This window comes from Aphidius gifuensis, linkage group LG3 (assembly GCF_014905175.1).
Source record: "Aphidius gifuensis isolate YNYX2018 linkage group LG3, ASM1490517v1, whole genome shotgun sequence".
NCBI classification, from domain to species: domain Eukaryota; kingdom Metazoa; phylum Arthropoda; class Insecta; order Hymenoptera; family Braconidae; genus Aphidius; species Aphidius gifuensis.
This window is the reverse complement of record NC_057790.1, coordinates 13,044,726-13,058,799: the sequence shown is the minus strand read 5'-3', so window position 1 is coordinate 13,058,799 and position 14,074 is coordinate 13,044,726. Positions and strand designations below refer to the sequence as shown.

Sequence of the window (14,074 nt, the reverse complement as noted above, 5' to 3'; positions counted from 1 at the left end):
AAATCGTTGACATTTGGTCTACATTTTATTAGAAAATTGAAATAATTATTGACAGACAATTAAAAAAATAATTCAAACTTAAAAATTAAAATTAATCAATGAATTGATTCAACTATAATTAATTGTATATACAAACAAAACGTAAATCTACAATTGATGTCCCTGGAAGCCTCAATTTTAGATGAGCTGTTTATTTTTTTTATCATAGCTTTAATAATCAAAAGAAGTAAAATATAAAAAAAATATCAGAATTTTAAAGTAAAAAGTTGAATAATTTGCTGAATAAAAAAAAAAAAAAAAAAAAAAATTAGGCGCTTTTTCACGATAACGCTTGCGATACATGTTAATAATATTATAATAAAAAGCGCCTAATTTTCTATTCAGCTCAACTTTAAATTCTGATATTTTATATTTTACTTCTTTTTTAAAAAGCTGATAAAAAATAAACAGCTCATCTAAAATTGAGGCTTCCAGGGACATCAATTGTAAATTTATGTTTTGTTTGTATTTCACTCATTTTGTTTAACTAATAATAATTTATGAAAATTCGTGAGAGAGAATATAAAGAGTTATATTCGTACAATTCAGGCGCGTGAACCTGGCCTGCATAAGTCCTAGTAAAATTATCTAGGATACTTATCAGAAGCGTCTTGATTTGTACCACTTTGTAATAATTTGTACTAATTTGTACCACTAAGCTAGGAATTAGTATCTTAAAAATAACAAAAAAAAATTATTTGCTCAAAAATGTTAATTAACAATTGAATATCTGCTTCAATTATTGAGGTACAAATTTTGCTCTCCCTGGTGGAAATATTACTTCAGCATTACTCCGGTATTTCTCCGTTTTTGGTCTATTTCCGGGGAAATTACTCCCTCATGAGGTTGATGGTGGAGAAATTATTTCGGCAAAGAAATCGTGGCAGATTAATTTTTCCGACATTAATCTCATGCCGGAGTAATTTCTTAGGAAATAGGCCAAAAACGGAGTAATGCCGAAGAAAGCCGGAGTAATGGCGGAGAAATATTTCTTTTAGGGCTTGACGGTACAAGTTAGCTCACGTTTGCTCTTTAAAATGAAAAATAAATTATTTTAAAATATCGAATTTTGGAGGCATCATGCAATTGTTAATAAAAATGTTTAATTAACAATTGCGTGGCGCCTTTAAAAATCAATATTAAGGTTGATCTGGAAGAGAAAGAAATGCGTGGTTCAGGCTGGACCTTGCATGAAATTCTACATTTGGAAATAAATATAAACGACTCTGTACCTTTACGTGGTGGTTCATCAACTTTTATTGAAACTTTTATTTGAAAATCAGTTGTAAACGTTATAAATTATAAAGATAATTATTGTTTTATTTGGAGTGTGTTAGCTGCCATGCACAAGGTTCCACATCCAAACAGAGTCACCTCATATGAAAGATACAAGAATGATTTAAATCTAGATAGAATAACATTTCCAATGAGTTGGTGTAAAATCAAACAATTCGAAAAAAATAACAATTTGAAAATAAATGTATATGGAATTGATAACACTGATGATTTACATGATGAATCTAATGATGAAGGAGGTGATAGCTTCGATGATTCAAATGGTACAAATAAGAAAAAAAAGATATGTCAGCGAAGGATTATTCCATATTATTTGGGTAATAATGATGCATCAAATCATCCAACAATTCATCTTTTAATTATTGAAAAGCCTGCGAAAAAGTTGATGGATTCCAAGATGAATCAGCAGATGAAGAAGAAGAAGAAGATTATGAAGATTATGATGAATATGATTTTAATAATATTACAAATAAAAGAAAACTTGGTGAATTCTCGAACCATCACTTTGCATACATTAAAAATTTATCTAGGTTAATTAGTGCACAAGTTTTAGCATATAATGGTAAAAAAATTATATGTGATCGTTGTTTATCATATTTCAGATCTTAAAAAATCAATTGATTCCCACAATACTGCATGTAGAGAAAAGAACCAATATGCAATGAAGATGCCAACAGAAAAAAACAATATTTTCAAGTTTAAAAATTACAAATACCAGCTTCGAGTGCCTTATGTAGTATATGCTGACTTGGAAAGTATATTAGAAAAAGTAACAGATAATTCTAATAATTCATTGAAAAAAACAATTAAACAAAAACATATTCCAAACAGTGTAGCATATTATGGTAAATGTTCTTACGATAATACGCTTTCTACATTTAAATTAAAAAGAGACAAAAATTGCATTGAATGGTTTATTAAAGAACTTGAAGAGCTGTCACACAAGATTGATAATATACTAGAAAATATCAAACCGATGAATCTTACTTTTGATGAAGAATTGCAATTTTTTAATGCAACAAAGTGCCATATATGTAAAAAATTGTTCACAGCGGAAAACATTAAGGCACGTGATCACTGTCATCTCAGCGGGGTGTATAGGGGACCCGCCCATGTTGCGTATGTATAATTACTCTAATTAATTTTTTAAATTTTTATATAATTTTTAAAATTAAATAAATAAAACAATGTAATATAATTGAAATAAAAAAAATTTTATTTATTGAATTAAGTTTTTATTTATTTATTTATTTATTTACTACAAAGCTGTCTGATCCATCCACTGGTTGTGTGAATTATCAAATCTCAGATATTTCACATATATTTTATTTCCTTTCTTTTTAATAATTTTTTCAATTAAATAGACGTCAGGATGTTTTACTTTTTGTAATTCAGGTCGATAAAAACACCCTTCAATTGGATTCTGTTGATAGTCTTTAAGTTTATATGTTACTGGAGATGTGTTATTTATTTCTATAATTTCAAATATTTTAGTTGTCCAATTGGGTTTATAATTTTTTTCAAAGACATGTTTATATTTACTTATTCTAACATGATCATTTAATTTAAATTTATTTTTCTGATAATATTGATTTAAATTTTTAAATACAGTTTGCTTTAAAATTTTTATATTGTCACCAACAACTTTTGCTGGTGCCATTTTGATTGTACGATGTTTCGTATTATTATATTGTTCAATTAATTTTGGTAATATTTTGACCCACTTATAAGTACCGTGTAAACTGAATTCAAAGTACAATTTATTATTGTTCTATTAAATCTTTCAACTATTGATGCTTTCATATAGGTGAAAGTTGAATACATATGAACATTGTATTTCTTTAACATCGCTTGAAAAATGGAATTATAAAATTTTGTTCCTTGATCCACATGCAGATTTTTACAAACTCGTCCTTTTCGAAATGTTGATTCCATTGCAGCTGATACTTCTTCTCCAGTCTTGCTTTTGAGTTCAACAGCCCAACTGAACTTTGAAAAAATATCAATAATAGTCAAAATATATTATTTATATCCAGAATTTACAGATGAGTGTTCAATCATGTCAACAAAATCAGCTTGCCAAGTTTTACCCTTATCTCGAATATCAACTTTACGTCTTGGAAAATTTCGGCGAGCTGGTGCATGAAGCTCTCGTACTATGTCTCTTTCAAATTCAGTCATGTTTCATTGAGAGTAGTATGATGACTGAATTTTAACTAATGTTAATGTATAATGTTGCCTTCTCTTAGTTCTTCAATGATTGACATGATTTCATTATCGTGACTTGGATTGCTAGCTGTTCGTGAAGCAACTAGCAATCTTAAACGATCAACAAGCTCGTTTGGATCATCCCAATGAACATAATTAACTTTAAATTGGTTTTTACTTTGAATTATTATATTTGTTGGTAGTAAACCAGAACCATGATATTGTGTACTCTTCATGTGAGGCAATATAAATGTAATATACTTTTGTGATGCTGAATTTTTCACTGTATTTTTAGAATTATGATACCTTAAATGTGCATTTGTGTTGAGAAGAATTTGAGCATAATTTTTTTCATCAATTTGAGGACTTTGGTTTTTTCTGGGGATTTCATAAATAATGATTCCAGTAGTCCTTGCGTTATTTCATACGTTTCATCAGCAATAATCATATTATTATTTTCGAATAGTAATTCAGCATTTCTAATTTTATATTCTCCACTGTTTTTTCTTTTAACCCCATAATCTTTATCCCATTGTAAAGTATCTATTTTATTTAAATATTGAAGTGTTAAATAATTTTTAAAACCTGTTTCATCAGCCTCTTGCTCTATCAGTTGTAGATCTTCAATAGTATCATGGAAAGCCTCTGTTTCCTCATCAGAACTGAGATTTTGTTCTGTGTTTATATTTCCAAAATGACTTGAATGCGTTTTATCAGAAATGATACTGTCTTCTTCTCTCTCAGAATCATATGTGTTGTCTTTACTAATTTTGCTTTTTTTATTGTTTATTATCGGTGTTATTTTAGCAGCTATATTCTCAAGTGGTCCGATGACTGGTTTTAAGTACTCGTTAGCAGTTTAAGATATGCTTTCTTTCCCTAATTTTAATAATTGATGCTTCTTCTTTATTACATCTCTAATTTTTTCTATTTCTTCAAGAAATTTTGCTTCTTTTGACAGCGCTTCCTTCTTGAGAGGCATGTTGATTCAACAGGGTTTAAACATGGACTAATATTTTTTTAACAAATTGTATCGTTATTTATATTTATAAAACAATCAAAATTTTTTCTGTATTTTCCATCATTTATATTGCGATCTTTGTCAATACATAGGAAACAATATTTCTCTTCCCAACACTTGATACATATCCGAAGAAATTTATTATACTCCATATCAATATTTCCATGATCCTGCCAAATATGTTTGAGATTCAGCTGATCACAAGGGAACACAACCAAGAAATTAATATTATCTCGAATCAAATGCTTTGGAATTCGAGCATACGATTGACACAAATAAAACGAATCAAAATTACAATGACGTCCCATTGAAAAATAATCCCTTATTGGCTGTTGATTTTCAGTTGCAACGTCATCAAATATAAAAAATGAGTTTGGTTTTGCTTCTTCAACAAGAATTACTTGATCATTGCTTGAAAATTTATGATAATTTATATTTTCAAGTGGTTCCAGTAGTTTTTGTGAAAATCGATATTTTGGTTGGTATAATGATTTACTATAAATATAAATATTAGCAAAACGTAAACTATTTGGATTAACAATTAAACTCATAAGCGCGTTAGTTTTGCCACAATTACTCCTACCAATAATAGCACAACGTATCGTATTTGGCAATAAGTCTCCACGTCTTTTCTGAATTAAACCCTCACCACTTTTCGCTGTAATTATATCAAAGTTTATCACTGGTAATTTGAGAGCTTGCTTCTTGTACTCCATCTTGATGAACACTAATTAAAAAAGTATAAAGTCAACTGTTTTATATGAAAAAAATCAGTCAACCATCAACCATGATAGAGCATACAAATAATAAAAATAACAAGAAAAATAAAAAACGTTTTGGAAAAAGGAATATTAAATAAAATTATTGATAAACTACCTATCGAATTACATCTACCTGGATATTCTTTTTGTGGGCCTGGAACTAAGCTAGAAAAACGTTTGGCAAGAGGAGATCGAGGAATAAATTCTCTAGACGAAGCTTGTAAAAATCACGATATCGCATACTCAAAAAATCAGAAAGATATTAAAGCTAGGAACTTAGCTGACGATATTTTAGCACGTGAAGCTTCAAAACAAATTTTTGCCAAGGATTCAAGTCTAGGTGAAAGGGCTGCAGCTGCACTTGTAACTGGAACAATGAAAATCAAATCAAGATTCGGTATGGGTTGTGTGAATAAAAAAAATTGTGTTAAAAAACAAAAAACAACTGGTGAAAAATTAAAAAAAATTAAAAAACTGATAAAAAATAAAAATAATTCTGGTGAGGAGAAAAAAAGCAAGAAGAGCAAGAAAAATAAAAGGAAAAAGATCAAGAAAAAAGTATCATTTATGAAAATTGTACAAGTTGCTAAAGAAGCAAGTAAGGGATCCAATGTTCCATCAATAGCAGTTGAAGCAACATCAAAAGGAGCAAGAGGAGCTATTAAAAAAAGATAGTCAAGTTCCCCAAGGTGAACCCTAAGTGTTCCGTAGGATTTTTATTTTTTTTTCTTGCTGTTTACAAAAATATTGTAAAAAAACAGTTTAAGACACTACATATCGTTAAATAAAAAAAAAAATAAACGATCGAAAAATTTGAAAAAAATATCGTAGAGTCTAGAGACGAAGCGTCGTCGATTAGAATATTGCCGGAATTGATCGGTCAATATTTGGAATTGCGCCATGTCCAAAAATGGGCATATTAAATCTAATAAGGCCCAAAAAGTAAAAAAAAAAATCATATCTGTTTTTGAAAAAAAAAAAACCTAAATTTGTTTTAACATTGAGTAATTCGGTTCAGCGGTTCAAAAAATATTGTAAAAAAACAGTTTGTAACACTACATATCGTTGAATAAAAAAAAAATAAACGACCGAAAAATTCGAAAAAAATATTGTAGACTCTACAGATGAAGCGTCGTCGATTAAAATATTGCCGGAATTGATCGGTCAATATTTGGAATTGGGCCATGTCCAAAAATGGGCATATTAAATCTAATAAGGCCCAAAAAGTAAAAAAAAATATCATGTCTGTTTTTGCGAAAAAAAAAAAACCTAAATTTGTTTTAACATCGACTAACTCGGTTCAGCGGTTCAAAAAATATCGCGAAAAAACAATTTGTGACACTACATATCGTTGAATAAAAAAAAAAATAAACGACTGAAAAAATCGAAAAAAATATTGTAGACTCTACAGATGAAGCGTCGTCGATTAAAACATTGCCGGAATTGATCGGTCAATATTTGGAATTGGGCCATGTCCAAAAATGGGCATATTAAATCTAATAAGGCCTAAAAAGTAAAAAAAAATATCATGTCTGTTTTTGCGAAAAAAAAAAACCCAAATTTGTTCTAACATCGACTAACTCGGTTCAGCGGTTCAGAAAATATCGCGAAAAAACAATTTGTGACACTACATATCGTTGAATAAAAAAAAAAATAAACGACCGAAAAATTCGAAAAAAATATCGTAGAGTCTACAGACGAAGCGTCGTCGATTAAAACATTGCCGGAATTGATCGGTCAATATTTGGAATTGCGCCATGTCCAAAAATAGGCATATTAAATCTAATAAGGCCCAAAAAGTAAAAAAAAATATCATGTCTGTTTTTGCGAAAAAAAAAAACCCAAATTTGTTTTAACATCGACTAACTCGGTTCAGCGGTTCAAAAAATATCGCGAAAAAACAATTTGTGACACTGCATATCGTTGAATAAAAAAAAAAATAAACGACTGAAAAATTCGAAAAAAATATTGTAGACTCTACAGATGAAGCGTCGTCGATTAAAACATTGCCGGAATTGATCGGTCAATATTTGGAATTGGGCAATGTCCAAAAATGGGCATATTAAATCCAATAAGGCCCCAAAATTGGAAATAAATATGACCATTGCTTTTGGCCAAAAAAAATAAAGAAAATGAGCATCTCACAAGCCAATTCGATTCAGGACTTCTCGTTTTATCTCAAATCAACAAAAAGTCACAGAAAAGCGAAAACATAAGTGTCCTACGGAACACTAAAAATGTTGGTGGCAAATTTGTTGTCTTGATGCCAAGAGTGGTACCAGTTGCTAACGTATAAGTTGTGGTGCATTACCACTATTAATTCCAATACTTTCAGCCATAACAGCATTGGGTGGACTAGTTGGTGGAGCATCAGGTGTTGTTAAGGCAATTAATGCAGTAAAATCAAGTAAAAATCAATTATAAGAAACTGTGAGACATAAAAAACAAATGGAATCAATTGCTCTTGGAAAAGGACTTCATTTAGCTTATGTTAACAGATGAAAATGGTTATTTTGATTTATGCATACCATTGAAAATGTTTTTTGGTTTTGCTGAAGACTATCAAAAAATCATTGTTAACGCTAAGCATGAAATTATTCTGGTACGATCTCGCTCTGATTTAAATTTAATCGTGAGAGATGTTGCAATATTTCAAGAAGAAGTTAAATTTGATTTAAAAATTACGAACGTTGAATGGTTAGTGCCATATGTAACACTATCGAATAGAAATAAAATGGAAATGATGAAATATATACAAAAAGATCCAGTTATTTCTATTGGATTTAGGACCTGGGAACTCTATGAATATCCACTGCTACCAACAACAAATCATCATATTTGGACTGTGAAGACATCAGCTCAACTGGAAAAACCTCGCTATGTTATTCTTGCTTTTCAAACAAATAGAAAAAACGTCTGGCATGCAGATGCAGCAAGATTTGATCATTGTAATATAACAAATGTTGAATTATATCTTAACTCACAAATTTTCCCATATGGAAATTTAAATCTTGACATTTCGAAAAATCAATTTTCGTTATTGTATGATATGTATGCTAATTTTTCCGAGTCTTATTATGGAGCTAAAAGAGATTTGATATCGAAAAATTCTTTCATTCATCAATCACCATTAATTGTAATTGATTGTTATAAACAAAATGAATTTTTAAAAGCTGGTACTGTAGATGTACGTTTAGAATTTGAATCTAAAAACAATTTGCCACAAGGAACTGCAGCTTATTGTTTAAATTGACAAGATAATATAATTGAGTATAAACCAATCAGTGGCATTGTACATAAATTAAGTTAAAATAATAAAAATTAAGTTTAAATTCAAAAATAAAAAATAATAAAATAAAATAAATTAATGTAAACAAAAAAAATTAATGTAATAAATAAATAGAAAAAAAGGTTTATTTTTTGTTTTATATATTTATTTCCCCAATCATCATTTCATCAACAAAATCATTGTCTTTTATCAAATAATTGGGGGTGCCACTGTTCGGGTATCAAGAAGTGCACATTCGGCAAACTGCACACACGGCAAACTGCACAATCAGTAAACTGAACATTTATGTCAAAAACACTAGACTTGTGTTATCAGATGGTAAATGGTGATTTTTAAGTATCTACAAAAATAAAAAGATGTCACTACGGTTAACATTAATAATTTTCACAGTGCTTACAAAGCCATAAGGATCGACGAAATTTATACAAGGTGTCCCATATTTATTTCTTCCTTTAATTATTTGTAAAAATTTATTATATAGGTATATATATTTTAATTGAAATATTTTTTAAATTAAATTCAATACAATTTTATATGTTTTTTTTAGTGTTTAAATTATTATTAATAATTAATTATTTATTAAATACAATTTAATGATAGAATATTAAATATATTATTATCAATGCTAAATACATAATAAAAATTAATTAAATAATTCTTTTTTTAGAATAAATTCTAAATGAATAGAATACGATTTTTTTTTTTTAAACAAAAATTCGAGAGCAAATATCAAGTGAGCGAAAGGCGTTTTGGGGAGGTAGCAAAGTATAGTAGTCAAGAGGTGTATGGGGTATTTATTAATATATGTTAATATAAATAAAAAAAATGGTGATAACTATTTATCAAAAATTGAAATAATTAAATCATATTATAATGAAGACTCGGTTAAGCTAAATAAATCTTTTAATAATATTAATTTAAATATAAATGATTCAATTGATTTATTGACACAACCAACATATTCATCGATAAGTATGTCATCATTAATAATATTCAATCATAAAATCAATAGAAAAAATTTTATTGATTTTATTGAACACAAAATAATATACCAATATACCAAATTACCAAATGATTAAATGAAATCAAAAGGTTTTTGAGCTGTCAAAATGAGAAAATAATATATTATATATATATGTATATTTTAATAATGATAATGTTACTTTACCTCCGTAGTCAACCTTGTATTCTTCAGGTTTGCATGTAAGCTCCGATGAATTCTTTGATATTTCAGTATTTTCTTTTTGTTCTATTTCTTCATCTCCTTTTTCCATAATTTTATATCGTATATACATTATGTTGTTTTGCATTTCTTCCTTCATAACTTCATATAAAAAGTATTCAACATTAATTCTGTAACCAAAAATCAGGCGGTTCATTTGTACTAATTAATTTTAATTGGATGATTTTTCTTTTTCAATATTAGTGTTTTTGTTATAATATTTATTCGATAATTATTTAAAGAAATGCTTACTCATTTTCCGTCAATTTTTTTTGTGCTTTGGTGATCCGATCATTTTTTTCATCGATATCTGGTTGACTATTTTCTTTGTGATATCGAGCTGGTTGATGTATTTTCACAGCTTCTGTTGTGATTATATTGTGCATGTTATCGATAATATTAAATGAATTTTTAAGCAACGTTTTCTCATTTATTTTTATTCTTTATGAATAAAAATATCATTATATAGTAAAAAAAAAAATATATTTATATTTGTATATAAGTAATTTTTAATATTAATATTCAAAAAATAAATTAGTTATTTAACTCACAAAGAAAATTGCCTAATGCAGGATGTGGCCCACCAATTCTTTTGACAAAAGAGCGATTGAATGCTTCAGATTTGTTGTTTGTACGTATGATGCTACCAAAACTTGATAATAAACAGGCTTTATTTAACCATTCATTTATTATGTAGTCTTTGAATTTCTGCAAATCAGGCCACTCTACAACATGTTGGTCAATTAAATCCGAAAGCACTTGAAATCCTTCTTTAATTCTATCTTGTGGAAGTAAAGATATGTTTCTACTTATGTACAGAATTTCTTTTGGTGCTTTTTTTTTTATTTTTTCGGGATTTTCATCATCTTTTATGAACAATTTTAAACTGTCCCAATATTTTGTTATTGCGTTATTAAAAAATAACATATAGTATTATTATATAAAATATTTTTAACCAAGAAATATAATCATGGTAGAAATTAATTTATTTTAACATTTACCTGTGAATAATGGAACCAGCATCCTTGTATTTTCACCCGAGGAAATTCATAATAAAATGCAAGCACTGCGGCCTGCTCAAAATCTGTGTAAATTGTCTCCAAGCTTTTTTCCAAGCCGGGAGCTCTTTTTTTTAGATAGTTTAATATAGAACAATAAATTCCATGGTTCGCATTGGTGCACCAAGCAAATGCCACTAAAAAATTCTACAAGCATATAATGATGACATGTATAATAACATTTAAATGAAATAAATTTGTAATTAATAATAATAATAATAATAATAACAATAATAATAATAATAATAATAAAGTCATATCACATATTCTCATACTATTATTTTTCTATATATATGTATATTTTCACTTATATTTATTTCATCAACAAAAGGCAAGTAGCAAACGAGGCGTTATTGGGATAGAGAGCCAAGTATAGTTGTCTAAAGTTATATGGAGTACTCATTAATATTTATTAATAAATAGAAAAATGCTGATGAGCTAAAATTTTTTTTTATACATATTCTCATTTTAATATTATTATTATCATTAATACTATATTTCTTATTATTTATCTATTTACCTTTCCGGATCCATGTTCGTCCATTAAAATGTTCCAGACTTGCATGGACTGTGGATGTGTAGGAACTACCTACAATATTATATATTATTAATAAATTTATATAATATTGATATACATGTATATAAAACAACAATTTTATATTGTCGACAAAAGAAATAATATTATAAAACGATCGTTAATTTTAAAATTGAATAAATAGGCTAATTTTTACCTTGAAGTTACCATCAACATATAATGCTTTTGCTCTATTTAGTCGTTGAATTTTTCTACATTACAATGTAAGTTTTTTTTTTTATAAAATATCTGATCTTTATATAGATACTTTTTTGAATCCTTGTTTCTTCCTGCCAGCTCCAATAAATCATCATCAGCCTGAAAATTTTTATTGAGTTTAATTTTGTGTTGATAATTTTTTCAATATTCAATTTTATTTCTAAATAAGATCTTGATAATTCAAAAAAAATAATGATGATTTATTTTAAAGATATTTATTATCATTTATAGTTTCAATATTTTAATTTAATTTTTATTTAAATCAATTTTTTTTTTTTATTAATTTTTTTTGATCATTGAAATATCATATAAATAATTAAAAGTATATATTTGAATTTTTAAAAATTTTAAATAATTACAAACTAACATTATAATCAAAATTAAATTTTATTTAAGAAATTTTTATTTATATTTTTAAACATTTGGTTCTTTAGTTTTATCGATTAAAAAATTTTTAAATAATAATAAATAAATAAAAACCATTAAGTTTATCATTATTTTAATTTTTTAAAGAATAAAAAATTAACCTGTTAGAAAGTCATTTCAAAAGTACAATGAAATTTATGATAAAGTTATTTTCTATATGATTTCGTTTTTTAATATTTAAATTTTAATAATTTCTCTGTGATTATTTCTTATTAAAGTATGATATAATTTCTAATTGTTTATTTTATAATTAACTATTAACATTGAATTTTTTTTTTTTCTTTTATATTTATTTTCACATCTGACATAACTAATTTAGGTATTTAAAAATTTCTTCAGTAAATATAGTAAAGTATACTAGTAAATATTTTGCAATACTTTGTTGAAAGTTACAAGATATTTTAAACTATGTTACCTCAATATTTATATGCGATTTTTTTCTTGAAAATATCAACACATTCACCTCATTCTCTCGAGGTTCATAAAATATATAATTATAATTTTTTTGTTTATGTTTGAATTGACTTGAACGGATTATTATTCATAAATAAGAAAATAATTTTTCAATTGAATTAAAAGTCTGATTTTTAAATAAATTTGAAATCCTTCTTTGAATAAGTAACAAATAGTTTTTTTTCATAAATTTAAAAACAGTATCATTTTTACTTGACAAAAAAACAATATTTATAAATTATAAGTTATTTAATTGTTTAATTATAACGTGTATGTAAGAAAAAAAAAAAATACTGTGATTCACGTAAAGAAAATAGACGCTTGTAATTGCAGTAAAGACAGGTAATAAAATTTTATCCACACACATTTAAATATATACAACACATTTATGTGATAATATAAAGATATACCTGCTGATGACTTTGTCTCGCAACTTCTTCTCTATAAGCATATCGAATGTTGTTGAATTTTTTTTAATTTTCTTATTCAAAAAACACAGTGTATTTATAATTTTTTAATTTCATCAATTTACATATCACGGTCATTTATATATATTGTTACGTTTTAGGGTTAAAATAAATGATATCTCTCTTTTCTATTTAAATTAATAGGTCTTTATTCATTTGCTATTCTATTGCAACTGCAACTTAACTCTTTCTCTCATCTCTTTCCCGTTACTAAGGTCGTCATTTGTTCTTAACTGATTCTATTGTCTGTCTCTGTCTATCATAAGAGAGGAGGGAGCGATTAACTTCATATTCGTAACACTACCCTCCGCCCAGTGAAGATTGTCGTCCCGACAATCCGTAACCTACAGCTCAAGAATGTTCAACAACCTGATTATATCAATCAGATCCCTGACCACTGGGGATTCTCGAGTTATCCTAAGATGTTGTTCAGTATTTACTCAAGGTTTAGGGGAAAACCCAACACGGAGAAAAATAATTGGTAGATTTTACCTTTTTTGTGTACGATTGGGGGACGCCAGGCAAAAAAATGCAACTTTTACCCGAAAAAAAGGTAAAACTAAAAAAACTATTTTATTCGGTAAATTTTACAATTTATGAGGTCAATTTTAATCTTACTCTTTTATTTTGTAAAAAATATATGACAAATTAATCAGGCGAAATTTACCTCTAAACATGCGAATTTTACCTGATAAAATAATAAATTTTGTTTTACATTTTTGAAAGGTAACTTGTGCATTTATAGAGGCAAATTTCGCCTGAATAGATTGTAATATATTTTTAACAAAATGAAAAAGTAAGACTTACTATAAAAAATTTAGAATTCACCAAAAAAATTGTAAATTTGACCTAATGAAATCGTATTTTTACGTTTAAATTTATTTCGGGGGAAAGTTGCCACTCAAATTGGTAACGAAAATGAAAATGAATTGCGTGTATTTTATTTGTTAAAAAAATAGAAATCTAGGAACCTTGAAGTTTACTTTAGACATTTATGGATTTAACAAACGAAATACATGTAATTTATTTAATAAATGAAAA

The 14,074-nt window shown here is 27.1% G+C and overlaps 3 protein-coding genes across 3 annotated transcripts; 2 read left to right on the top strand and 1 right to left on the bottom strand.

Annotated features, from left to right (window-relative positions):
* The first annotated feature begins 1,172 nt into the window (after positions 1 to 1,172).
* Positions 1,173 to 2,464, top strand: LOC122850919. Its single transcript, XM_044149970.1, has 2 exons — positions 1,173 to 1,865; positions 1,938 to 2,464. Exons 1-2 carry the CDS (start codon positions 1,382 to 1,384, stop codon positions 2,462 to 2,464), a joined length of 1,011 nt encoding a protein of 336 aa, XP_044005905.1. The 5' UTR covers positions 1,173 to 1,381.
* Positions 2,465 to 3,033: 569 nt separating this feature from the next.
* LOC122850918 lies at positions 3,034 to 3,516 on the bottom strand. Its single transcript, XM_044149968.1, has 2 exons — positions 3,379 to 3,516; positions 3,034 to 3,324 (listed from the first exon to the last, which is right to left on the bottom strand). The coding sequence occupies exons 1-2, from the start codon at positions 3,514 to 3,516 to the stop codon at positions 3,034 to 3,036; spliced, it is 429 nt and encodes a 142-aa protein (XP_044005903.1).
* A 4,297-nt stretch (positions 3,517 to 7,813) lies between these two features.
* LOC122850917 lies at positions 7,814 to 8,578 on the top strand. The gene has a single exon (XM_044149967.1). The coding sequence runs from the start codon at positions 7,814 to 7,816 to the stop codon at positions 8,576 to 8,578; it is 765 nt and encodes a 254-aa protein (XP_044005902.1).
* Positions 8,579 to 14,074: the final 5,496 nt, after the last annotated feature.

Excerpts from the sequence above, each read along its gene's own strand:
- LOC122850917 (XM_044149967.1), top strand. The coding sequence starts at position 7,814 with ATGTTAACAGATGAAAATGGTTATTTTGATTTATGCATACCATTGAAA.
- LOC122850918 (XM_044149968.1), bottom strand. The coding sequence starts at position 3,516 with ATGACTGAATTTGAAAGAGACATAGTACGAGAGCTTCATGCACCAGCT. Across the intron at positions 3,325-3,378 it reads ACATGATTGAACACTCATCT|TTCAGTTGGGCTGTTGAACT; the intron begins GTAAATTCTGGA and ends ATTTTTTCAAAG.
- LOC122850919 (XM_044149970.1), top strand. The coding sequence starts at position 1,382 with ATGCACAAGGTTCCACATCCAAACAGAGTCACCTCATATGAAAGATAC. Across the intron at positions 1,866-1,937 it reads TACATTAAAAATTTATCTAG|ATCTTAAAAAATCAATTGAT; the intron begins GTTAATTAGTGC and ends ATCATATTTCAG.